The 26828-nt window shown below is 54.5% G+C and overlaps 1 protein-coding gene across 5 annotated transcripts in view; it reads left to right on the top strand.

Annotated features, from left to right (window-relative positions):
* The window catches only part of DRC10 (dynein regulatory complex subunit 10), a 30880-nt gene that overhangs the window by 1241 nt on the left and 2811 nt on the right, over positions 1-26828 (top strand). Inside the window, exons 2-5 of one of the 5 annotated variants that reach the window (XM_089322996.1) lie at positions 17919-18712; positions 21415-21648; positions 24178-24249; positions 26126-26190. In XM_089322996.1, coding sequence (XP_089179122.1) covers positions 17984-18712; positions 21415-21648; positions 24178-24249; positions 26126-26190 — 1100 coding nt within the window. In that variant the 5' untranslated portion in view covers positions 17919-17983. Of the gene's footprint in view, positions 1-17918; positions 18713-21414; positions 21649-24177; positions 24250-25387; positions 26825-26828 lie in introns of those variants that run through there. The other 4 variants (XM_089322997.1, XM_008272277.5, XM_089322998.1 and 1 more) reach the window with 4 other exon arrangements.

Raw genomic sequence — 26828 nt, 5'->3', positions numbered from 1 at the left:
AGACCTGGGTGCAGTTCTGGGCTCCTGGCTTCAGCCTGACCCAGCTGTGTTCAGTGTGGGCATGGGGAGCGAACTAGGAGATGGAAGGAATCTCTCTCTCCCTCTCTCTCTCTCTCTCTCTCTTTTCAAATACAATGGAAAAAAAGATAACATTTATGTTTATTTTATCACAATTTTATCAAGATTTGTTTTTATTTATTTGAAGGGCAGAGTAACAGAGAGAGGGGAAGAGACAGAGGAAAAAGGTCTTCCGTCGGCTGGTTCACTTTCCAAATGGCCTCATCAGCTGGAGCAGGGCCAGGCTGAAGCCAGGAGCCTGGAACCCCATCTGGGTCTCCCAGGTGGGCGGCAGAGGCCCAAGCACTCGAGGCGTCTTCCGCTGCTCTCCCAATCACATTAGCAGGAAATGGAAAGACAAATTGTGGATGTCCCATGCGATGCTCTTAAGCGATCAAATACGGAAAACGGGCTACAGTGCGGGTGAACCTCAAAAACTGTGTGCTCTTCAGGATTTCTCAATCTCAGCCCTACTGACATTTGGGACAGATAATTGTCTCTTTTGAGGCACTGTCTTGCAAACTGTAGGATGCTTAGCAGTGTCTCTGGCCCCTACCCCCTGGATACCAGCAGTACCCTCTCCAAGGTGTGGAAAGCAAACGTACTCTGGATTATTTCCAGATACCCCCTGGAACATAAAATCACTCCTGGTTCAAAACCATTGTGCTAAGCAAAAAGCCACAAAAGATTCCATACCATATGACTTCACTTATATAGAATAGCCAGATAAATGAAGTGTGGGTGGCACCAGACATTGCAAATTAGTTCATGGGAATTGGGGGAGTGAGGGGAATGTTCTAAAGCTGATTCGTAGGGATGTGGCATAACTGTAAGTCTGCACTGTCCCCTTGCAGTGGGTAGATTAGACCTCAACAGGTGTGTGCCATAAATATGATGCAAGGAACGGGCAGAGGGTTTGCAGGGCTTGGCGTGTGCTCTCTGTCCTCGGCTGCGGAGGAGCTGCCATTGAGCCGAGACCTAAGGAGTGAGAAGTTCCCAGTCTGGGCCTGGGGATCGGTCTCTGGTCAAAGGAACATCAAATGTGGAGGTCCTGGAGCCAGGGCGGTCAGTCGAAGCCAGAGTGGCCACAGCTCAGGGGCTGTGAGCGGCAGACTTTGAGACAGGCGGCTTCTCCTCGCTCAGCCCCTACTCCTGTTCCCCCCTCCACACCATCTCACTGGCACCCACACCACCAAAGTAGGCCTCCGCCTGAACTCTGTCCTCTCCCTCATCCCACGGACTTTACCTACCCTGTGCATCTCTGTCTGGCCACTGCCTTGTCCCCGATGAGGCCACCCGCATCTCCATGGACGACCGTGACAAGCTACACCGTGACAAGCACCTGCCATGCTCCCCTCCCCCGCCACACACACTCTCTCTCAAGCTACAAAGCTGCCCATGTCATTGCTTCAAACCCCTCTGGGACCTGTCACTTCCCTCTCCGAGCAGTGAGGGGAACTATGATGGCTAAATGTCCTAAGTCGGTCTAATTAGGGGGCCTGCTTTATTTGTGAGCCCACCCACAAGGTGCTCGAGAGGACGGGGAAATCCCAGCCAGGCCAGGCCAGGTCAAAAGGCCACGTGGTGGAAGTGGGACACAGTTAAGAGAGCGAGCAGTGTGCGTGCTGCGGTCGCCGTTCTGCTCCGTCTCGTCTGAACGGAGAAAGTACACGGTGTGCATCGGGCTCGCTGTGCCCGTCCCTGGGCTGCACTCGCACCAGCCCGTGACCCAGGACAGCAGGCACCGCGGCTGTGCCCACGGCCTCCAGGCTGGACTGGCTGCCCGGAGCATCCCAGACCGGGCTCTGGCTCCGGGCAGGGCCTTCCCTCGGGAACGTATTCCAGACCTACTCAGACCGTGGGCTTAGCCTGGGGTTCACGTTCGGTCCCACTGAAACATTAGAGGTGAGGAAAAGTAAATTAAAGGGCTGAGTCCCTCCCCCTGTGCCGCTGCCGAACTCCCAGGTGCAGCCTTTGTGCCCAGGGCAGGGAGGCCGCTGCTCCCCGACTGATGTGTCAACATGTAATAATAACCACTCCCCTTTGAAGGCGGCTTTGAACTCTCCAAGGGCTTTCCCAACTGTGAAGTTATCCCGCCTCTGCCCAGCCCCCTTTTCCCCTTTTGATGTGGGCTAGGACGGGCGCATCCCCCATTGCCAGAGAGATAAGGGACTTGGCCGGAGTTAGCCCATGAGGGGACAGTCATGCGCCCTGGACTGCTAGCACCCAGCTGGGGAAGCTGATCTTGAGGCTGTAACTGACAGAGACTTGGGGTGGCAGAGATACCAGCTCGCTGGGTGGGGCCATGCTGGGCCTGGACAAGCCTGCCTCTGAACAGAGATAGAGCACAGGGCTTGAGGGTGGGGGAGCCAGGAGTTCCACAGATGAGCAAGGCCCTCGTTTCTGGAGCAGTGGGTCTCAGGCTGGGTCAATCCCCCCCCCCCCGCAGTGCCCCAGGACATTTGCTAGGGTCCCTGCGACTGCTCACAGCTGACGAATGCTGCCAGCACCAAGCAAGTGGGCGCCTTGGGCGCTACCAAGCCTGTGACGCCCAGCACGCCCCATCACAAAGAATTATCTGCCGGCAAGTCAGTAGGGCAGAAGCTGAGAAACCCTGTTCTAGACTGCTATCTTCAGACAAAGGCTGGTCACACACACACATGCACACAGAGACACAGACACACATATGGACACAGACATACACACAGATGTACATGGGTGCACAGAGATATACAGACACACACAGATGCACACAGGTGCACACAGACACGACTGATGCACACACAGTTGCACGCATAGACACACCCAGATACACACACACACACACACACACACACACGTCCCTGCTCTTCCCCTTCAGGTCCTAGTTAGTGGAACTGAAAGTAAAAGTGATTAAAACTCAAGAACGTTTTAAATGCAGAAAGTCAAGGAAAAGCGTCTCTTCTGCCCTCAGCCTCCCAATTATGGCTGCAGGTTACATCCCGCAGCCAACCAGGTGCCGTTGCCATGAGGACTTTGAGAAGCAGGGTGGCTTCTCTTCTAACAAGCCAAAGAGGTGCATTTTTCTGCTCAACCCAGCACCCGTGTTTAATGACAAAAGAATACTGCATGCAGTGTATCTGATGTTTCCTGACACCATTTTTAATTTATTCCACCACTCACGAAAGGGTTGCACCCCTGAGGTTTTACTTGTTGAGCTGTTTTAGCCTCACAGAACCTGGAGAGCAGGTGCAGGGATTCCCAAGCCCATCCCTGATGCACCACACACACACACACACACACACGCACACCATCAGCGTCGCCCCCACAGCGCCCATGTCCGGTGGCTGATGAACCTGCCTGGCCGTCGTCATCACCCGAGTCACGGGGCCGCCTGCGGGTTCACTCGCTGTACAGTACATTCTAAGGGTTTGGCGATGTCTAATGCCAACTCGCCACTGTGACGGTCCCATGCCCAGCATCTCCACTGACCCAAACACTCTGTTTTTCCAGTTCATCCCGCCCTGCCTCCCTAACCCTTGGCGACCCCTGATCCTTTTCCTGTCTGCGCAGAGCTGCCTTTGGCGGCGGGCTGTGTATTCAGGTCCTGACGTGCTGTGTGTCTCCCTGGCTGCCTCGCTCCTATCTCAGTGGCAACCAGGACCCCACTGTCGGGCGGTGCCATGGTTTATCCACTCACTGACGGCCCCCGTGGCTGCCTCCGTATGTTGGCGATGATTAGCTCAGCCGCGGTAAGATCTGTGTGCAGGTTTTTGTGTGGACACGACTTCATGTTTCCTGGATCCTGTGGGAAGAGGATGTTTAGTTTTTAAGAAACTGTCAAACCGTCCAGCAATGTGGTCATGCCATTTTTTAAAATATCAATTATCTTTCTTTTTTCAAAGATTTATTTATTTGAAAGGCAGTGTTACATACACACACATACACATACACAGAGAGAGAGAGAGAGAGAGAGAGAGAGATCTTCCATCCGCTGGTTCACTCCCCAACTGGCCGCAACGGCCAGAACTGCACCAATCCAAAGCCAGGAGCCAGGAGCTTCTTCTGGGTCTCCCATGTGGGTGCAGGGGCCCAAGGGATTGGGCCATTTTCTACTGCTTTCCCAGACCACAACAAAGAGCTGGATTGGAAGTGGAGCAGCCAGGTCTTGAACTGGCACTCATATGGGATGCTGGCGCGGCAGGCCAGGACATTATCCCACTGCGCCACAGCGCTGGCCCTCAATTATCTTTTTTTTTTTTTAATTATTTATTTACTTGAAAGGCAGAGTGTGAGAAACAAAGAGAGAGAGAGAGTCTCCCATACAATGGTTCACCTCCCAGTGGCTGCAACAGCCAGAGCTAGGCCAATCTGAAGCCAGGAGCCAGGAGCTGGATTCAGGTCTCCCACGTGGGTGGCAGGGTCCCAAGTACTTAAGCCGTGACTGCTGCCTCCCAGAGTGTATTTTGGGTGGAAGCTGAAATCAGGAGTGGAACTGGTACTGAACACCACATGCTGGGGAGGATGTGGAGTAGGAGCAACTCACGGTCATCGATGATGGCAGTGTAGAATGGCACAACCACGGGGGGCCAGAGCTGTGGCAGAGCAGGTAAAGCCACCACCTACAAACAGTCCAGCATCCTGTATGGGCACCGGTTCGAGTCCCGGCTGCTCTACTTCCAATCCAGCTCTCTGCTATGGCCTTGGAAATCAGTAGAAGATGGCCCAAGTCATTGGGCCCCTGCACCTGCGTGGGAGACCTGGAAGAAGCTCCAGGTTCCTGGCTTCAGATCGGCACAGCTCCAGCCATTGCAGCCATTTGGGGAGTGAACCAGGTGATGGAAGACCTCTCTCTCTCTCTTTCTCTCTCTCTGCCTCTGCCTCTCTAACTCTGCCTTTCAAATAAATAAATAAATTTTTTAAAAAAGAGAGACATATATACAATGTGTAATGTTCAGGGCAGAGTGATTGACATATCCGTTCCCTTGGACATGTGTCACTTGAATGTTGGGAACATTCGAGGTCCTTTCAGCCAGCTATTCTGAAATATACAGCTAACTGTTGCTGACCACAGTCACCTTCCTGCGCTGTAGGACACTGGAGGCCATTTCTCCTCTCTGACTGCACACCCGCGCACCCGCGCACCTGTGCACCTGTGCACCTGTGCCTGTCAACCACCCTCTGCTTCCCCCTTCCCTCGCCTTCCCAATCAAGGCTCATGGTTCTCTTTCATAATTTTTTATTTATTTGTTTTATCTATTTGAAAGGCAGAGAGACAGACACAGAGAGAGAGAGAGAGACAGAGAGAGACAAAGAGAGAGAGAGAGAGTCCACCCCCTCATTCACTCCCCAAATTCCCACCACAGCCAAAGCTGGGAGCCAGGAACGCAGCCCGAGTCTCCCACGTGAGTGGCGGTGACCCAGGCCCTTGAGCCGTCTGCTGCCTCCCAGGGTGCACATCGGCAGAAGCCGGAGCAGGGAATGGAGGCTGGGCTCAGTCCAGGCGCTGGGATACGGAAAATGGGCGTCCGAATGGTGTCTTTTTTTTTTTTTTTTTTTTTTTTGACAGGCAGAGTGGACAGTGAGAGAGAGAGACAGAGAGAAAGGTCTTCCTTTGCCGTTGGTTCACCCTCCAATGGCCGCCGCGGCCGGCACACCGCGCTGATCCGATGGCAGGAGCCAGGTGCTTCTCTTGGTCTCCCATGGGGTGCAGGGCCCAAGCACTTGGACCATCCTCCACTGCACTCCCTGGCCACAGCAGAGAGCTGGCCTGGAAGAGGGGCAACCGGGACAGAATCCGGCGCCCCGACCGGGACTAGAACCTGGTGTGCCGGCGCCACTAGGTGGAGGATTAGCCTATTGAGCCATGGCGCCGGCCCCGAATGGTGTCTTAACTGCTGCCCCGAATGCCGGCCCCCCATGTCTACTTCAGAGATGAGGAAATGAAGGCCCATAAGGTCAGGTTAGCCGGCCTGGGGCTGCAGCTGCACCAGCGGCCTGGGAAGGTTTCTCATCGCAGCCAGCAACCTCGAAGTGTGTCCACAGGAGCGCATTCCCTCCCGACCTCAACTGTTCTCCCGTCTCCAAAGCAGCCAATCACACGGGGCCATGGCCACGGAGCCACCACCGCAGCCACAGGCAGAAGCTGTCCGCCGGGGAACCTCTGCAAACCAGAGCCTGGGTTCCCAGAGAGCACAGGGGAGCATGGGGGGAGTAGCTCAAGATGGGGGGAGCAAGAAACCCCACACAGTCTGAAAAAGAAACAGCTTCATGAGATTTATTCTAAAAATCCAAGCACTTCTCACAGGGGTGGGGGAAGGCAATCGGCCAAACGTTGGTGCACAGTTTCCTCTATTAAAGTGCGGCAGTGGGCTGGTGCCGTGGCTCACTTGGTTAATCCTCTGCCTGTGGCACCGGCATCTCATAAGGGCGCCGGATTCTGTCCCGGTTGCCCCTCTTCCAGGCCAGCTCTCTGCTGTGGCCCGGGAGTGCAGTGGAGAATGGCCCAAGTGCTTGGGCCCTGCACCCCATGGGAGACCAGGAGGAAGCACCTGGCTCCTGGCTTTGGATCGGCACAGTGCCAGCCGTGGTGGTCATTTGAGGGGTGAACCAACAGAAGGAAGACCTTTCTCTCTGTCTCTCTGTCTCCCACTGTCTAACTCTGCCTGTCAAAACAAAAAACAAAAACAAGACCCACGGCAGTATCGTCTAGTTCTAACTCAGGAGCTGCGATGTTTTGTTACTGTGAAATACCATTTTCCTCGACCACCATTTAGCCTGGTGGCTAAGATGCCCACATCCCACATCAGAGGGCCTGGGTCAGCCCCCAGTCCCGCTGCTGACTCCAGCTTCTGCAGGGTCTTAGTCCACCCGAACGAGGATGCGTCTGGGGAGAGGTAAGTGCGCGCTCGCCCGTTCCCCAGCCTCCCTGGATCCTGGAGATGGTCAGACACAGCGGGGAGTCAAGTCAGGCAAGAACTCGTTTATTGCACACATAGCAAAGCCTTTTAAAGCACCAAACCACAGGACTGTTGAGGCATTTACGGGGAGATTTTTTACAGGACCAACCATATGTCTATACACTTGTCATTAGTTGTTGTCACCTCCCCTGATGTTGCGTGGCCGATCAGCTTTGGTGGTTAACAACCTTGGGTTCCGCCCACCTTACTTCCTTTGGGCACCATCTTTGAATGACCTCGTGTGCCTAATTTCCCCACAAGCTTCCTGCGAAGGCAGACCCTGGGAGGTGGCCGTGGTGGCTCAGGGAACTGGGTTCCTCCGCCCGCGTGGGAGACCTCTGTTGCATTCCCAGCTCTTGGCTTTGGCCTCCACCCAGCCTTGCTCCAGCCTCGGCTTTGTAGGCATTTGGCGTTCAGAGTGGGAGACAGGATCTCTCTCTCTCTCTCTCTCTCTCTCTCCTAATTTTTTTAAAATTATCTTAAGCCTCCATTCTCCTACTGTGCCAGCAACTCCCTGTAAGGAAGCAGGCCTGTTAGTAAGCTGAGTTTGCCCTCTCCATTTATTTGGTGATTTATTTGACACGGTAGCTACGCCATCACTTGGGACACCCTCATCCCATATCCGAGTGCCTTTTTGAGTTCTGGCTTTCTCTCCATCCCAGCTTCCTGCTAGTGCACACTCTGGGAGGCAGCGGGTGATGACTGAAGTACTTGGGTCCCTGCACCTGCATGGGAGACCCGAAAGAAGACCTTCATGTGGGAGACCTGGATGGAGTTCCCAGTTCCTGGCTTTGGCCTGGCCCATCCCTGGCTTTTGTGGGCATTTGGGGAGTGAACCAGCAGATGAGAACTCTGTCCATCTGACTGTTTCTCATTCTCATTCATTTGAAAGGCAGAGTTACAGAGACAGAGATATCTTCCATCCACTGGTTCACTCCCCAGATAACCGTAATGGGCCAGGGCTGGGCCAGGCCAAAGCCAGGAGCCAGGATCTTCATCTGGGTCTCCGATGCAGGTGCAGGGGCCCAAGCACTTAGGCCATCTTCTGCTGCTTTCCCAGGCCATAGCAGAGAGCTGGATTGCAAATGTAGTAGCCAGGACTTGAACTGGTGCCCACATGGGATGCCGGTGTCAGAGGCAGTGGCTTAACCTGCTGTGCCACATCAGCCCCATCCTCTCTCTCTCTCTCTGCCTTTCAAATAAACTTTTTTTTTATTATTTATTTATTTTTATTTATTTATTTTTTGACAGGCAGAGTGCAGAGTGGACAGTGAGAGAGAGAGACAGAGAGAAAGGTCTTCCTTTTGCCGTTGGTTCACCCTCCAATGGCCGCCGTGCTACGGCCGGCGCACCACGCTGATCCGATGGCAGGAGCCAGGTGCTTCTCCTGGTCTCCCATGGGGTGCAGGGCCCAAGCACCTGGGCCATCCTCCACTGCACTCCCTGGCCACAGCAGAGAGCTGGCCTGGAAGAGGGGCAACCAGGACAGAATCCGGCACCCCAACCGGGACTAGAACCCGGTGTGCCGGTGCCGCAAGGTGGAGGATTAGCCTAGTGAGCCGCGGCGCCGGCCTCTGCCTTTCAAATAAATAAAAATCATTAAAAACAACAACAACAAAAAAACTAGGCGTGTGGATTGCAGGATTAAAGAATCTTCCCAAGGCTAGAAAGAAAATTTCTGCTGCTTCAAAGGGAAACCTCTGACCATTTACTCAACAAGGGGCAACAGAATCCAGCCGAGCAGCGAGGACTCCCTCACCCACTGCAGACGCCTGTGAGTCGTCAGCGGAACATCAGGGTGAGGGAGAGGTGGTGGCAGTGGGGCCTGAAGACTGGCGGTGGGTGGGGGCTGCACCTCTCAGAAACATGGCTGACACCCACGTTCCAGACCCAGACAGAATTCCGGGCTCCTGACTTTGGCCTGGGCCAGCCTCTGCCATTGTAGCCATTTAGGGAGTGAACTAGCAGATGGAAGATCTCTCTCCTCTTTTCTCTCTCTGTCACTCTGCCTTTCAAATAAATAAACACATCTTTTAAAAAAAAGAAAGAAATATGGCTGAACATGAGAATTATGTGTAAAATCAGCTGTGCAAATTCTGAGTCTGCAACTTGATTTAATCCAATCTGCAACTGTGCAGGAATTGCAAATGTTTCCTGAGGGTAGAAATTCCAAGCAGAAACCACGAGCCCTGGCGCCGGTGCGGTGGTGCAGCAGGTTAAGCTGCTGCCTGCAGTGGGCTCCAACTGCTCCACTTCTGGTCCAGCTCCCTGCCAATGCCCCTGGGAACGTAGTGGGAGACGGCCCAAGTGCTTGGGCCCCTGCACCTGCCTCCTGGCTTTGGCCTGGCCTATCCCTGGCTGTTGCAGCCATCTGGAGAGTAAACCAGCAGATGGAAGACCTCTCTCTCTCTCTGCCTCTGCCTCTCTGTAGCTCTGCCTTTCAAATAAATAAATCAATCTTAAAACAAAACCAAATGCAAACCACGAGCTCATCTCACATGAAAGCTCGCCTTTACTGTGCTACTGCCAACCAACCCTTCCTTCTTAGTTTTCTCAGTCCAATCTGAGAGCTGACAGATCACGGAAAGACAGAGAAATGGGCTAGGAAGGCAAAACTCTCCAGTGTAGCTAGAAATCACAAGGGAAGAGTTCAGTGATCTCGCAATACATGTGCTGTGACCTCTCAGTGGGAGGTGTGTCTTGGCACTTGGTTAATAATACGTTCCAAAATAATGAATGGCTGACTCATCAGAATAATGAGAGGTGATTCAGGCTTTTCCTAAAGTGATTTAGTCATTATCACTCACTTGCATTTTGAGAAGCTTTTTTTTTTTAAGTGAGGAGAAAGGAATGGGTGACAGTTCGACCGCTATAAACCCTACGTGGTCCTGGGTTGTGTCCACGGGAGTGCGACCCTGTGTGCTCTCTGCACGGCAGCAGGAAGAAAGGTCAACTCCAGTGAGGTGGAATCGGCTTGGTTCTGGCCCTGCCTACCCTATAGGCATGTGGCTTCGGTACCTATTGCCGCGTACCAAACAGCTGCAAAATACAGTGGCTCCATACAACTTGCTTAGGGTTCCATCTGTTCCATGGAATTCCAATCAGGAATTTGGGCAAAGTTTTGGCCAGGTGGTTCTTCTGTTCCCGGGAGCATTGGCTGGATCCCTCAGCTGCGTTCGCCTGGTGTCTGGGAGGCCCAGGAAGGCTTTCCTCCTCACAGGTCCGCTTCCTCAGCCTCCTCCACATGGCCTTTCTCTCCATGTGGCCGCTCTGGGACTCTCCCCTGCAGGGTGTGGATGTCGTCCATGGAGTCCCGTTCCAGAGGGAGCAACACAAGCAGTGAAGATGCAAGGAGGCTGCAGACACCTTCAAGTCTGGTCTTAAAAGTCCCGCAGCCGGGGCCAGTGCCATGGCATAGTGGGCTAAGCCTCCGCCTACAACGCTGGCATCCCATAGTGGCGCTGGTTCTAATCCCAGCCCCTTCCCTTCTGATCCAGCTCTCTGCTGTGGCCTGGGAAATCAGTAGAAGATGGCTCAGGCTCTTCCTGCACCCACGTGGGAAACCCAGAAGAAGCTCCTGGCTCCTGGCTTCTGATGGGCGCAGCTCTGGCTGTTGCAGTCATCTGGGGAGTGAACCAGCAGAGGGAAGACCTCTCTCTCTCTCTCTCTCTCTCTCTCTCTCTCTCTGCCTTTCTGTAATTCTGCCTTTCAAGTAAATAAATAAATCTTAAAAGAAAGAAAGAAAACGTCCCACAACCTTGGAGCCAGCATTGTGGCTTAGCAGGTAACGCTGCTGCCTACAGTGCTGGCATCCCATATAGGTGCCAGCTCAAATGCCAGTTGTTGCACTTCTACCCCATTCACTGCTAATGGCCTAGGAAAAGCAGAATGGCCCAAGTGTTTGGGCCCCTCCACCCATGTGGGAGACCAAGATGAAGCTCCTGACTTCAGACTGGCCCAATTCTAGCTGTTACAGCCATCTGGGGAGTGAACCCAGATGGATGGAAGCTCTCTGGCACGTGCACTCTCTGTGTAACTTTTTTTTTCTTAAAAAAATATTTATTTATTTATTTGAAAGGCAGAGTTATGGAGAGGCAGAGAGAGACAGAGAGAGAGAGGTCTTCCACCTGCTGGTTCACTCCCCAACTGGCCACAATGGCTGGAGCTGAGCCGATCCTAAGCCAGGAACTAGGAGCTCCTTCCGGGTCTCCCATACAGGTGCAGGGGCCCAAGGACTTGGACTGTCTTCCACTGCTTTCCCAGGCCATAGCAGAGAGCTGGATCAGAAGTGGAGCAGCCGGGACTAGAACCGGCAATAACCCCCCACCCTCGCCCACGCCACAACACCAATCCCTAAATACATCTTTTTGTCCAAAAGTTTCACAGCTTTACTTATGTAACATTCTGTTGGCTAAAACAGGTCATGGGGTCTTCTGAGGTTCAAGGGAGGGAAAAATAGATTCGACCTCCTCCACTCCGAGCCACCAAGGCTGGCGGCAAGCCTGGCCCCATCATGGTGCCAGCAATATTCCCGAGCTCCTGGTTCCCTCCCAGCATTGCCAGAGGCCCTGCTGTATGTATATGCACAGGTGGGGGTGTGTATATAGCATACGCAGCTGTGACATCCATACGAGGACACATAGTTGTCGTTGCTACACATCTACGTATGCACTTGCGAATGTGCGCATACACCTATAACAGGCGTGAACTCATAGTCACCTTTGTAGTTGTCAAGTAGATGGAATGCTATAGGCACTGAGTCTTGAACAAGTCTCTTCCCCAGGTCTCTACTTGATGGGATTTATTGAAACCAGACAAACAAAAATTCATTTTATGTTCACCATGAAAGTCAGTCTTCAAACTGAGACTGGGTAGAGTGAAGGTTCTGGGTGCAGCTCCTGAGTCACATTGCAAGAAGAAGGCATGGGATGGAAGACACTGTCAGAGAGCATCCTCCCATAGCAGGGTCATTTAAAACCTTGCAGAACTTTCCTCTCTTGGCTTGTAAAATCCAGCAGATGCCACCTAGCTATCAGACTGGAGAGTGATGAAAAGATAACCGCACTCCCTCTAGTGGCACAGGGGCTAAAATACGAATAATAAAGAGAAACGAAATCCTCTATGGAAGGTATCACAACCAGAGAGGGTCCCCAATATTTTTTTTCTGTTGCTGCAAATTTAGAAAGATTTATTGCATATAGGAGAAGTTTAAGCTAGAGTCAGAAGCTCAATCCACGTCTCCCACACTAGTGGCAGGGATCCAACTACTTGCTGCCTCCCGGGGTGTAGGTTAGCAGGAAGCTGCACTGGAAGCAGAGCCAGGACTTAGACCAGGCACTCTGATATGTGATGTTAGTATCTCAAGAGCATCTTACCTGCTATGCTAAAACCTGCCCCCTTTTTAAATTTTCTTTACAAAAAAATTGTTATGGTAAAATATAGAGTGCAATTCAGTAACATTAATTATGCGCCGATGTTGTGCAACCATCACAACTATTTATTTCCAAGACTTTTTCATCACCCGCAACAGAAACTCTGTATCTGTTAAGCAGTAACTCTTAATCCTTCCTTCCCCAGGCTCGGGGTAACCCTCCCATCATCCACTTCCTCTGTGGGTTTGCTTCTTCTAGATACTTTGTATAACTGGAATCCTACAGTGGTTGTCCCTTTGGGTTTGACTGGTTTCACTCAGCCTAATGTTTTTGAGGTTCATCCATGCTATAGCATCTATCAATATTCCTTCATAAGGTTGATGAATATTCACTCTGTGAACATGAATACACCTTGTGTTTGTCCATCTGTGGATGGACACTTGGTTTATGTGTCCCTCCTGGTCACTGGGACTCGCGCTTCAGTGCCGCTGGAGTGCGACTCTGTTCAATTCTTATTCTTCCGGGTGTATACCTAGGTGTGGAATTCCTGGGTCTTATGCTAATTGTATGCATAGTTTTTTGAGGGACCACCAAACTGTTCTCCCTAGCAACTGTACCCATTTACCTTCCACCAGTAATATATGAGGGAGTTTCACAGGTCTTCATCAGTACTTATTTCCTTTTTTTAAACTTACAGCCACTGAGTGGTATCTTATTAAGGGGTATCTCCCTGTGGTTCTGATCTTGCATTCCCCTAGTGACTCTTGGTGCTGAGCATCTTTTCATGTGCCTATTGGCTAGTTGTATATATTCTTTAGATCTATGCCTATTCACGTTTTTTGTTTGCTCTTTAATTGAGTTGTTTGTTGTTTAATTTTAGGAGTTCTTTACATATCTTGGGTATCATGACCTTATCATATATTTGAGAGGAAAAAAAATACTTGATGTACAAATATTTTCTGCTATTCCATAGGTTCTCTGTGCTTTTTTAAGGTTTTATTTATGTATTTTATTTGAAAAGTTAAGTGACGTAGAGAGAGAAAGAGAGAAAAGAGAGCGCGTGCGCACATGTGCACAAATGAGAGAGATCTTTTACCCTTTGGTTGGCTCCACAAATGGCTGCAGGTGTGGGCCAGGCTCAAGCCAGGAACCAGGAACAAGCCAAGATCCAGGAACACAATCCTAATCTCCCACATAGGTGGCGAGGGTCCAAATACTTGAGCCATCTTCTGCTGCCTTCCCAGGAGCATTAGCAGGAAGCTGGATCAGAAGCAGAGTAGCTGGGACTTGAACCAGTGCTCCAACATGGGATGCCTGTGTGCCATGTGATGGCTTAACCCACTGCACCAGTGCTGGCCCCATCGTTTTGCTTTCTCAATAATGTCCTTTAATGCAGAAAAGTTTTCAATTTTGAAGTCCAGCTTATTTTTTTCTTTTATTGCTCATACTTTTGGAGTCATATCTAAGAATCCCATTTCCATGCTCGAAGATCATGAAGAATTACCCCTGCAATTTCCTCTAAGAGCTTTCTGATCCGTTGGTATTATTTTTAAAGGTCTCCTTGTCCCGTCTTCCCACCAGTGTTAAACCAGGGCGGTGCCCAGTTGCTGCACTACCTTAGAGCCTCCGCAGATTCTGGCAGGCTTTCTCTTGCCCCTGAGCCTCCGCTGCTCTGAGCCACCAAGGCTGGCGGCAAGCCTTGCCCCATCATGGTGCCAGCAATATTCCCGAGCTCCTGGTTCCCTCCCAGCATTGCCAGAGGCCCTGCTGTATGCATATGCACAGGTGGGGGTGTGTATATAGCATACGCAGCTGTGACATCCATACGAGGACACATAGTTGTCGTTGCTACACATCTACGTATGCACTCGCGAATGTGTGCATACACCTATAACAGACGTGAACTCATAGTCACCTTTGTAGTTGTCAAGTAGATTGAATGCTATAGGCACTGAGTCTTGAACAAGTCTCTTCCCCAGGTCTCTACTTGATGGGATTTATTGAAACCAGACAAACAAAAATTCATTTTATGTTCACCATGAAAGTCAGTCTTCTGACTGACTTTCTGAGACTGGGTAGAGTGAGGGTTCTGGGTGCAGCTCCTGAGACTGCTGGGGCTGGGATCCCAGAGCTGTCGTTTATTGGCTGTAAACTAGAATCATCTGATCTCTCCCTCTGACTGACTTCTGAGACTGGGTAGAGTGAGGGTTCTGGGTGCAGCTCCTGAGACTGCTGGGGCTGGGATCCCAGAGCTGTCGTTTATTGGCTGTAAACTAGAATCATCTGATCTCTCCCTCTCTCTCTCTCTCTCTCCCTCTCTCTCTCTCCCCGCCCCCCCTTCCTGCCTCTCCTCTTCTGCAAACTGGAGGTAATAACAGCACCTTCCCTTGGGGCTGTGAGGGTAAAGGGATGCGTCCCTAGGAAGCACTGAGAACACACCTCCCCAGGACTCAGCTAAGCCTGAGATGGCACTGGCTGGGAATGGGTTCGGTTCCCAGCTCTCGCCCCTGACTCCAGTTTCCTGCTAACACAGATCCCGGAAGGCAGCAGTGATGGCTCAAGTAACCGGGCTCCCACCGCCCACGTGGAGGACCTAGACTGAGTTCCTGGCTCCTGGCTTCAGCCCGGCCCAGACTGGGCTGACATTGGCATTTGGGGAGAGAACCAGTGACGGGGAGCTCTTTCTCTGTCTCTCAAACGATTAATACAAAGAATCTCAATGGCGTTCCTTAAAATGAGATCCATACCCCACACTTGTTTATCTGACTTCCCCGCACCCAGGGTTGAATTTGTACAGTCTTTGTGTTGGATTTTCTTCTTTTTCTCTCCAAGGGAAAAAATACATATAATTTAGCTCAAACCTTTTTTTAAAATGTTCTGAGAGTGGAAAGTAATAAAATATCGAGCAAGCCTATTTGAATGAAGACAAGGTGTAATTTGCATGATAAAGATATATTTCCATTTATAAAGTTCATCAGCAAAATTAATGACAAATAAGGGGAAGATCTAATTAAAGTTCCCCATCCATTAACAATCCCACTTCACTCTCAGGGCAGGAATTGTAAAAGGAGAGGCTTGAGTTGGAAATGATTTAAATATTAAGGCTGGTGGCATTAAAAGGGACATGAAGTGATCATATTAGAATTCGAGGAGAAGATTCTCCCGTGATTTTGGCCATCAGAGTCAGGCATATTCCCCCCTCCCCACCCTCGTTCCACGGGCTTTTTCTTGTTCACCCAAATGAGCTGTCAAGAGCTGACGGGCGTCGTCATAATCTAAGAAAACAAGTTTGCCCTTTAAAGCAAAAGAGGTAATTTGGCTGAAAGCAAATTGGAAGTATTTCCTACGGCGTTGCATTTCCAGCCGCAGCCTCTGCAGTATTCGGGCATTTTGATTTATGCCTGCGAGCTCTGGGGGACGCTGGGGAGAGGGGCGTTCATTAAATACTTTGTTCACATCCTTGCACGGCCAGGGGGCAAGGATCTTTCATCCTCAGAGGGGCCAAGGCGGCTCCGCAGCTGGCCCTGGAACTATTTTCAGCGAAGACCTTGGAGGAAGTCAGGAGCCTGACTGGGGAGCGGGCAGGGAGGTGTGAAATGATGGCCTCCATCCTCAGTCTCAGCTGCCCACGAGGCTTCCGAGTTGGGGTCCATTTGCCCCATCAGGGACTGGGCACCCTTCGCGGCTGACCTGGCCAGCCTTTCCGGTTTGTTTTCCGTCGTTTCCCGTGCTTTGGGCTCCCTCTCTTACTCTCGTTTGGTGAATGTAGCTTCCCCAGCTTCAGCTCTCCCTGCTTTCTCCATCTCTCTGATGGTGTCTCCATCACCGCCTCTCCCCGGAGGCCCTCTGCTCGTGGGTTGTCAGATGGCTGTGATGCATTGTCAGCTCGGGTTCCTTGGTTGCAAGTAATGGAAACTGATGCTGGCTAAGTAGACGGTAAAGGCAAAGCTGCCAGGTGGGCCTCAGGACCACAGCCAAGGGAGTCCTAGCTGTCGGGTGGAGAGATGGAGATGGAGATGGAGAGAAAGAGAGAGAGAGGGATCGGCCTTCCATCTGCTGGTTCACTCCCCACATGCCCACAACAGCCAGGCCAAAACCAGGAGAGCCTGGACTCCATCTGGGTCTCCCACATGGGTGGCAGGAACACAAGTCCTTGGGCTGTCATCTGCTGCCTCTCCGGGTCTGCATTAGCAGGAAGCAGAAATTAGAAACTGAGCTTGGCTGGTGCTGTGGCTCAATAGGCTAATCCTCTGCCTGTGCGCTGGCACACCAGGTTCTAGTCCCGGTCGGGGCGCTGGATTCTGTCCCGGTTGCCCCTCTTCCAGGCCAGCTCTCTGCTGTGGCCCGGGAAGGCAGTGGAGGATGGCCCAAGTGCTTGGGCCCTGCACCCCATGGGAGACCAGGAAAAGCACCTGGCTCCTCCCATCGGATCAGCGCGGTGCGCCGGCCTGAGTGCACCAACCGTGGCGGCCATTGGAGAGTGAACCAACGGCAAAGGAAGACCTTTCTCTCTGTCTCTCTCTCTCTCTCTCTCTCTCTCTCACTGTCCACTCTGCCTGTCAAAAATATTCAAAAAAAAAAAACTGAGCTGGAAATCAAACCCAGATGCTCCCACATGGCGTGCACACGTCCCAGCCAGCGTCTTAATGGCAAGTGCCCACCCTGAAACAGGTTTTGTTTTGTAAGAAATGTAAGTTTCTAGAAAAGTTGCAAAGATAGCATAGAGAATTCCCGTATGACTTTCATTCAGCTCCCGCTAATGTTAACAATGTAAATAACCACAATTTGTCAGAGCTGAAATTAACATTGGCACTGTTCTGTCAACTACAGACTTTCTACTAATGTTCTCTTGTCTTCCAAGATCTCTTCCAGTCGCCTGAAGTCAAGCACGTCTTCCACCCACCACGTCCTCTTGATTCTTCAAAATCTTCCTGGGGGTGGGCACACCCAGGAAATGACACTGCATTGACGAAGCCACTTTTTTTACAACTGCGTTTTGAAGTCATTGTTCACCCCCACCTCCCTGGTTTTTAAGAGTGACCTTGCTGGTCTGGGTCCTCCACACGCTCTCTCTGCAGCCTGCTCTGTGTCTTGGGCTGCTGACCCCTGCAGGCTGCCCTGGCCTGTCGGTCTCCCACTAGCCAACAGGCACGGGTATTAGTCTGGAGGGTGGGCGGAAGGGAGAAACCAGTTTCTTCTCCGCCCCCTGCTTTGGGCTGCGTTTCCAGCAGTGGTTCTAACTCCCCTGGGTGTTGATGGTTTGACCTTGCCTGGGGTGACTCTGGCCACCAGGCTTACCACTCGTCCTCACAGCTCCACTTCCCCCCGAGCTGACCTCTCAACTCTCCTGCGACCAGAGTGAACGGTGTATCGAAATCCTTAGAGTGGCCCTCCTGACACTGTCACAGAGCTGGAAACTGGTGTGGTCCAAGGCTCTGTGCACCAGGGGCAGAGCACCAAGATGAGCTCCCACTGCCAGCAGCTGTGGCTGCAGCAGCCACCCTGGCCACAGATGTCAGTGCAGCTGTGACACCCACTCCCTCCTTTGCAGGGTCGCCTGGGACAGCAGGAGCCTGCAGTCTCCATCGCTGAGGACAAAGACGGCCACTCGCAGAAATGGCTTCAGAGGTCCTCACCGTGGAGCCTCTCTACCATGGCCCTGACATCAACAGAATACCACTAAGGTCACAGCCAGCCCCAAAGCCAGCCAACCCGCCCAAACCCCTGGTCCCCTCCAAGTCCAAACTCACGACCATCGAGGCCAAGAGGATCATGTCCGTCCTGGATGAGACCATCTACAAGGTGGAGCTGGTGACCCTGCTGTCGTACGTGGCGTCCAACCCGGAGGCCATGGAGGGGATGCTGGGCGAGGGCATCATGACAGCAATACGACAGCACGAGGACCTCTGCGAGCTCTTGCTGGAGACCACCCATCGCCTGCAGGAGCGGGAGAGGCAGCTGCAGGAGGAGGAAGAGACCGAGGAGGAGGGGTGGGTCCGGGACCGCCGCTTCTCCCTGAGGCTGCAGAAGGCCAGCCTCCTGCCGCTGATGCAGCAGGTCCGAGACTCGACCAAGGACAGCCTGAGGCTGCTGCTCGGCAGCCCCCAGGCCTCCAGCTTCCTGCAGATGCAGACGCAGGGCAGAAGCGCAGAGGCCCAGAGCTTCATCGACAGCCTCATCGAACTGCGCGGCTTCCTGTTTGAGAAGTTGCTCACTAGCCCCATGGAAGCCAGGGAGAAAGCCCAGTTCATACAGGACGTCAGCCGGCGAAACAGGAGGAACCAGGAGATGATCGATATTCTAGAAAACGAGCTGGCAGTGGGGATGAAGAGGAGGAAGGCAGAGGTATTGTCCCCAGAACCGGGCGTGGCACAGAGGGAGCCACGCCCGGTGGCCCCGATCTTTCCACAGCTGGGTTTTCCCTCCGTGATTTAAACGGCTTTTTCCCATTCGTTTGCTCCACAAAGATTGTTTTGGGCACATACTCGTGGCGTGTCTTTTAATTAAGCCCATAGAGTTGCAGCCTTGTGGAGTTCACAGCCGAGAAGACAGGTACTGAAAGGACTCATTTAATTACAGTTTTGAGAAGTACAGTGAAGGGTAAGTACAGGGTGCTATAAGGGAGTGTCACGAGAGAACTGAACGGAGACAACAAGGGCGGGGAACATGGAAATCAGGACAAGAAGGAGAGGAGAGGGCCAGGTAAGTGAGGTGGGGCAGAGCTCCCAGGCCAGGGGCGGCAGGCTTCACACAGCGTCGGTCACAGCCACTCAGCTCTGCCCTGCTGTGATGGCAAGAAAGCAGCCACAAGCAATGCTCACATGTAGAGGCTGCCTGGGGCTGGCCCTGGCCCCTGTTCCAGGTTCTAGGGAGCCTGTGTGCCCGAGAAGGGAACACCGTGGCTGGATCGCAAACCTCGAGGGCCGGGGAGCCGGAAGGCAGGAATGGAGGTGGCTGGCAAGAGGGAGACAGATCCTCAGGGCTCCCGAGGCTGAACCAAGGAGTTAGTCTGGGTCCTGAGAGCAAGGTGAAGCCATAGAAGAATTTTTAAGAAGACACACGAAGGCATGGCCCCAAGCCCCAAAATCACCACCATTTGCGGTCACACACTATCACACCATCCCTACGTGTTCTCTTTCAGTCTTTATAGAACCCCAGCAAGGTGGCAGTGAGGAAGGATTGGGCTGCTGTCACAGGGGTGCCCGAAACAGGGACTGCCCAGTCCAAAGGGGCGTAGCTTTCTCTCTAGTGATTGCTCTGCGGATTTGCTGGGGCTCTGGGCTGCTTCCATGCCTGGCTTCTCTGCTCCCCGACACACCGTGTGAGACTCCATGCTGTGGGCTGAGATGGCTGCTCTCCCGCTCCCTGTAGTATCCTTGCTGGCTGAGCCAGGGGGAGGGGAAAGAGGAGGAGAGGGCTGGGTCCTGCCCCCAGAAGTTGCATCCAGTATTTCCGCGCACAGTCCTCAGTTCACTGCCAGTAGAGAGGCAGGGACCACATTCCCAGCAAAGGGTTCTGGTCTATGGCCTCCCCAGGGAGGGCAGATCCAGCCAGCACTGCCACAGACGCTTCCATTGCATCCACCATGAGAGGAGAGCGCCAAGGCCGCCTCGGTGTGCAGCAGGTCAGGCACCGCTCACGGACTCTGCTTTAAGGCATTCATCAGGATCCGCTGATCACACTTGTGCGATTACTTGACTGGGTTTGGCTCCCCGACAGACAGACAGGGACCTTGTCTCCGTATTCCTGCCACTGTGTCCCCAGTAAGCCTGGCACCAAAGAGGGCTGTGGCGTGTTTGCAGAGCACAGCGAGGCCAGCCTCCGGACCTGGTCGGAGGGGTTGCCATCTAGGGGCAGGGAAAGGGCTGCTGGTGGCTTTGCTGGTCCCATTTGGTGGTGGAACAGCGTGGGCCTCCAAGTGGCACTGACCCAGGGTCACACTCCACTTTTCCCAGATGGACATGTCTCAGTGTAAACACAGGTGACCACGGTCAGGCGCATGGCGGGGGCTCTGCAAGAGGCGCTCTCCTGCTAACAATACGGTTGCCTGCTGGAAGACCCCAACCCTACGAGATAGGCCCCTCCCCTGCCCGTCGTGTGTGCCCAGGGAGCTCCCATCCTGTGACCCCGTGGGCCCTGCCGTGAGCTGGCCCAGCCCAAGGCTGCCGGCAGGACAGGAACCCAGTGCCACTGGGGTCAGAGGGAGACCAGAGTTCCTGAGAAGGCTTTGGAGCACAAATTTTTTAAAAAAAGATTTATTTATTTTATTTGAAAGGCAGAGTTAGAGAGACACAGAGAGACAGAGAGAGAGAGATTCCATCCACTGGTTTACTCCCCAAATGGCTGCAACGGCTGGAGCTGGGATGGTCCAAAGGCAGGAGCCAGGAGCTTCTTCCAGGTCTCCCACATGGGTGCAGGGGCCCAAGCACTTGGGCCATCTTCTACTGCTTTCCCAGGCCACAGCAGAGAGCTGGATCGGAAGTGGAGCAGCCAGGACTCGAACCGGCAGCCATATGGGATGCAGCACCTGCTAAGCCACAGCGCCAGCACTTGGAGCACATTATAACCCAGCCCCAGCCTGTGCTCCTGTTCCTGCTTTATAATCCACACAGGACGGGGCACAGGCCAGGGCCTGGTCCCTAAGGGACAACCCAGTGGCGATCCCGGCAGCGTGCATTTCTCTCACACCTTCCTGCACTGTGCCACGTGCCGCGTGTCTGCAGCAGGGCCCCTCCCTGCAGTGTCCTGGGCAGGAGGACCATGGCTGTCCCAGAGCTTTCCTGCAGCCTCCCTCTGGCAGACCCACGTGGTTCCCGCGTGCAAGGAACTAGAAGGCGCTGGCCAGGAACGTGGGCTCCGGGTCAGACACGTGTGGCTTCACCCCCAGCCCAGTGGCATGGCCTCAGTGGCATGGCCCCATCAGCGCTCGGGCTGGTCCCGTCCGCTGCTGCAGGGTTGGGGTGGGACTTGGTGAGGTCATCAGGCAGGTGCTCCGGTGCTCCGGGCGACGCTGCAGGACGGACAGAGCCCTGCTTCTCCCTGCCCAGGTGGAGAAGGAGAACTTTGTGATCCAAGAACTGAAAAACCACCTGCACCAGGTGCTCAAGTTCTCGGAGAACAACCTGGCGCGCACCAAGCAGGAAGCGGAGAAGCAGCAGAAGGCGGACGCGCGGGCCTCGCAGGCCAGGCTGGCCAAGATCCAGCAGGACATCCTGCTGCTGCGCACGCAGTTCAACAACCTGGTCATGGAGAACCGCGAGGCGGAGCAGGCGCTGAGGAAGGTGCCCTGGGGAGCGGGGGCGGGGGGCGGCTGGGGAGGAGGGGGCCAGCGAGGCCAGCACACAGGCCGGGGAAGGGCAGCATGCAGGCCAGGGGGATGGTCCTCAGCTTCATGGAACGTGCAGAAAGGGTGGCGCCCACCCATCAGAGGCCCTGTGACCCCTGCGCCCACCCATCAGAGGCCCTGTGACGGCAGTGGAGCAGCCGTGACCTTCCGGTAAACGAGGCAGCTCCCTGCTGGCCTCCATGTTCACAGCTCGAAATGACAGTGACAGAATCAGTCTTCCTGGAAGGTTTCCTTCTTTCTTAATGTATTCGAAGGCAGAGTGACAGGAAGCGAGAGGGAGGGAGCGATCTCCCGTGTGCTGGGTCACTGCCACAGCGGGGAGGGGGGGCAGGGGACCACCCGCGGCTTCCCCGGGCGCATTAGCAGGCGGCACAGGCAGGACTCACGCACAGGCGCTCTGGTGCGGGATGCGGGCGACAAGCAGAGGCGTAGCTACTTGCCACATGCCCACGGATGAATCCCTTTGCAGCCACTGCTGAGAGCATTCATTGACAGAGTAAGTAGGTGGGGAGCCGCACACAGTAGGCGTCCCATAAATACCACTTCCTCATCTGCATCCGTCTTCACATGCGCCAAGACTCAGGCCATGGTTCGTGTCCCGGCTGCTCCACTTCTGATCCAGCTCCCTGCTAGTGGCCCAGGAGAAGCAGTGGAGGACAGCCCGAGTGCTTGGGCCCCTGCACCAGCGTGGGAGACCTGCAGGAAGCTCCTGGCTCCTGGCTTTGGATTGGCACAGCCCTGTCCATTGCAGCTGTCTGGGGAGTGAACTAGTAGATGGAAGGCCTCCCTCTCTCTCTCTCTCTAACTCTGCCTTTCAAATAAATAAATAAATCTATTTAAAAAAAACCCTCCAGGCAGGCCCAGCACACAATCAGCTTCCGTCTCTTTCTTCAGAGGCCACCCTATACCCTTTCTAATACTTGTCCCCAGTCTCATTAGTGTCACAGCTAGAGGCATCTGATGGGAGCCTTTGGCCTCTGCCCTAGAGAGAAGACGTGGCTGCACGTATATACTCTGGGGACAGTTTTTGGGGAGTCACAGGCCTTTTTTTTTTAATTTGTTTACTTGAGGGGTAGAGTTACAGACAGACAGAGGGAAAGACAGAGAGGTCTTCTATCCACCAGTTCATCCCGAAATGGCCACAGCAGCCGGGGCTGTGCTGATCCGAAGCCAGGAGCCAGGAGCTTCCTCTGGGTCTCCCACGCAGGTGCAGGGGCCCAAGGCCTTCTGAAGCCAGCCCACTCACGGTGCCCAAGTGGAAAACTCCTGCTCTGTCAGATTAGGGGCTGAGGTATTTGGTTTAGGTGGGGGAGACGCTCGCTTGGCACCCGGTTAGCCGTTTGGAAGTGACCGATTCCGTGGCTCTCGGGATGCTGTGTCGTGTGGTGCACCCAACCCCTCCTGGTGAAACTCTACACCCATCAGGCAGCGCCTCCTCCCTCACCTCCCCCAGACCCTGGCGACCACCACCTGCTGGCAGCCCCTCTGAACTCATGCTGTCTGGAACCATGCACTGTGCAGCCTTCTGTGACTGGCTTCTCTCCCTAAGCACCGTGCTCTTGGGGTTCACGCGCGCGTCAGTCCCCTTCCTTCTTCATGCTGCATAACCGTCCACTGTATACAGAGGAGCCAATCATTTAGAAACCAGATTAGACCACGCCTCCCCCAAATACCTGAACCCCTGCAGTGGCTCCCTGCCCCTCACACAGAACTCCACAGCCACCTTCCACTGGCATCCCCCGGCCGGCCACACAGCCCTCGCTCCGACCTCACAGGGACCACTCCCCTGCTGGCCACTCCATTCCAGCCACTCGGCTCCATTTCTGGTCTTTAAACACAAGTTTTTCCCACCTGCTGTCTCCTCTGCCTAAATATTCTGGAGCCAGACTACCGGCTTCAAACCCAGGCTCTGCCACCCATTAGCTCTATCTGAGAAGTGAGTTAGCGGGGCTGGCCTTGTGGCATAATGGGTTAAGACATGGCCGGCAATGCCAGCATCTCCTATGGGAACTGGTTCAAGTCCTGGCTGCTCCACTTCCAATCCAGCTGCCTGCTACTGCACTGGGGAAAGCAGCAGCAGATGGCTTGAGTGCTTGGGCCCCTGCCACCCATGTGGGAGACCTGGATGGAGTTCCTGACTCCTGGCTTTGGCCTGGCCTAGCCTCAGCGGTTGTGGACATTTGGGGAGTGAACCAGTGGATGGAAGATCTCTCTATCTCTCCCTCTCTCTTTGTAATTCTGCATTTCAGTAAATCAATTTAAAAAAAGAAGTGAGTTAGCATGTGGGAGCCTCTGTTTGCTCATTTGGAAGGGAGAAAAGAAACCTCCTTTGCAGAGCCGAGGGCAAGGCAGGGGCAGCCCCAGCACGGGGCCTGCTGCGTCACGAGTGCTCGGTGCTGTTACGGGTAATGCCATCCATTCAACAGTGATCACTTGAATTTTTTTTTTTTTTTTTTTTTTTTAGAAAAAGTATAAAGTGGAGACAGAAGTCGAGAACTGGATCCAGAAATACGACACAGAAATGAGTGAAAAGCAGGTATTTGCCATTCCTAGCCCCGCCCCAGGTCCTCCAGGGATGGGTGAGGTCCTAGTCCGGCCCTGGTGTGGGCCCCGTTCTGGGCCTCCCCAGAGAGGCCTGCAGCAAGGTCCTTCCAGGCCCTGCCTGGCCCTCCGGTTGGTCCAGCCAGGAACAGAGAGACCGGAGTTCAGACACGAGGGAGCCGGCTGCAGTGAGCCACTGCCTGGTGGTGTTGGCTCCCTCTAGTGTCCACGTCCCATATTCCTCCATTCCTGGCAGCTCCCAGCACCCCGGCACCTCCATGTCCTGAGATGGGCCAGTGGCCGGCGACAGCATGAAGGAAAGAAAGTCCCTAGTGTCGTTGGCAGGTCCTAGTCTGGTGCCAGCCGTGTGGCCTTACTCAAGGAACCCCACCTTTCTGAGCCCGTTTCTGCCCCTGGCCCTCAGCGGCCGTGCTATCTTGGGGCCGTGGTGGGGACTCAGTGACCCCACGGTCACACATGTTTGCAGCCAGCATTTGGCCAGGAGGAAGTGCTCAGGAGGGGTAGCCTACGGACGGGGGCCCCCTCGGCCCTCCCCTCAGCTCTGGGTTGACGTTGGTGGTCACGGCCAAGACTGGGCTCCCTGCGGGCAGGCACGCAGTCTAGCCACCCGTGTCCCCTGCACGGGGCCGCGTGTGGGAGATGCGTGGTAAACACTGCTGGGAGGGAGGGAGGGAGGGGCCGCTGGGAGAAAACGTGTGAGTTATAGCAGGGCAGGCCGCGGCTGGACACAAGGAACTCCGGAACTGAACCGTAGCTGGTTCCTCTGCTCTGGCGATCTGTGAAACTGACCCAGCTCCCATTTCCTGCGTGCCGGCACCGTGTCCCGCACGCGGCATCCTTCGGGTCACTTAACCCTGGCAAGGGCCCCGGCTCTGGAATGATCCCCAGGTTTCCCACGAGCAAGAGATGGTGTCCCCAGACATGTGGCCGAGTTGGGGTTTAGCGCCAAGGCAGCCCAAGTCAGGATCCCGCCTGTCTCAGTGATTGCTACCCAAGCTGGGGGGGCCGCGGTGCAAGACGGCTTGGCGACTGCGCACTGCTGAGCCGAGCGCGGCAGGGCAGGGCGGGGGGGTGCGTGGAGCCCCTGCAGACCGCACCCCAACCTCGCCCAGGAGGAGTATGAAGACCTGGAGGTCATCCACAAGGAGGAGAAGGCCCAGCTGGAGGAGCTGCGGCGCAAGCACGACGTGCTGGTGGAGGAGTTCGCGCAGATCCGCACGGAGCGCGAGATCAACTCCAAGAAGAGGATGGAGGCCGAGCAGGAGATGGTGCGCATGGCGCGGGCGGCCACGCTCATCCAGGCCGTGTGGAAGGGCTACCTGGTGCGCTCCATGCTCAGGTCCAAGAAGAAGAAGCGCAGCAAGGCCAAAGGGAAGGACAAGGAGAAGGCCAAGGGCAAGGGCAGGGGCAGGGGCAAGGGCAAGAAGTGAGCCCCGCCCCACGCCCGCGCGGCGCCCCCTGCAGTTCACAGCCGGAACCACATTCAGGGAAACGGCATACAAATAAACCTCCTTTACCCAGGGCTGCTGGCCTGCCCTGTGCTTCCCAGCTGGCAGAGGCAGGGGGCAGGGGGCCACTTCCAGAGGCCGCCTCGGTGGGGAGCCGCCCGCCCCGCCCCAGCCTGGAAGCCGCCATTCCCCTGGACGTCCCGAGAGAAACTGACGAGAAATGTTTTGTCAAAGTGCTAGGAAAACGCCGACTGTGCACGAGCCGCAGAGCCCGCCCAGTCCAAGCGCAGGTGGCCTGCGTCCCCCACGCCCTGCCCAGCTCCTGCAGGCGTTCACACGTGGGACGCTGGTCCTGGCCACCATGTGGCCTGCCCCAACAGTGTCCACTCTTCCTTCCCCCAGGAGTGGGTGCCACAATGGACCTCCCAGCTGGCTCCCAGGTACCCTTGGCCCAAGTGCGATCCCAGGTGAGCCAGGGCAGGATGCTGGGATTCGGGGTGCAACTCCACCTGGGCGAAGGCTTTGGCGTTTTTGTGAGCGACCCGGCCCAGGGCCATGCAGGGAACACGGAGCAGAGGGGGCCCGATGTGTGCCCGGCTGCCCAGCGCTTTACGCTAAGTGCTGGCCACATGCTGGTCACTGGCTGGCCTTCTCACCCTCTCTGGTTTAAGGTGGGAGGTGCACATGCGTAGCATCGCTGAGCAGGGTGCACTGCTGCGTGAGCCTCACAGGGCACCGCAAACAGGCCACGTGGTGCCTCCCGTGCTTGCCTGAACGCTGTGTGGCGTGTGACTGGTCATTTACAAGTGGTACCACCGGGGCTGGGGCAGGCACTTGGCACAGGGGTCTCGGTGTTGCTTGGGATGCCACATCCTTCCAGAGGGCCTGGGTTCCAGTCCCAGCTCTGCTTCCAAATTCCATTTCCTGTGGACATGCACCCTGGGAGGCAGAGGTGTGGCTCCAGCAGTTGGTCCCTGCCTCCTACACGGGGGGGACCTGGAGTGAGTTCACAGCTCCCAGCTCCGGCCTGGCCCAGCCCCACTCCCTGCAGGCACTTGGGGGGGTGTCTGTCTTTCAAATTCAAATAAAAATCGAAGCCACTTTT

This window comes from Oryctolagus cuniculus, chromosome 21, assembly GCF_051225735.1.
Source record: "Oryctolagus cuniculus isolate XC-2025 breed Fujian yellow rabbit chromosome 21, ASM5122573v1, whole genome shotgun sequence".
Classification (NCBI taxonomy): Eukaryota; Metazoa; Chordata; class Mammalia; order Lagomorpha; family Leporidae; genus Oryctolagus; species Oryctolagus cuniculus.
Note: the sequence above shows the minus strand (reverse complement) of the source record. Positions and strands in the feature narration are given on the sequence as shown.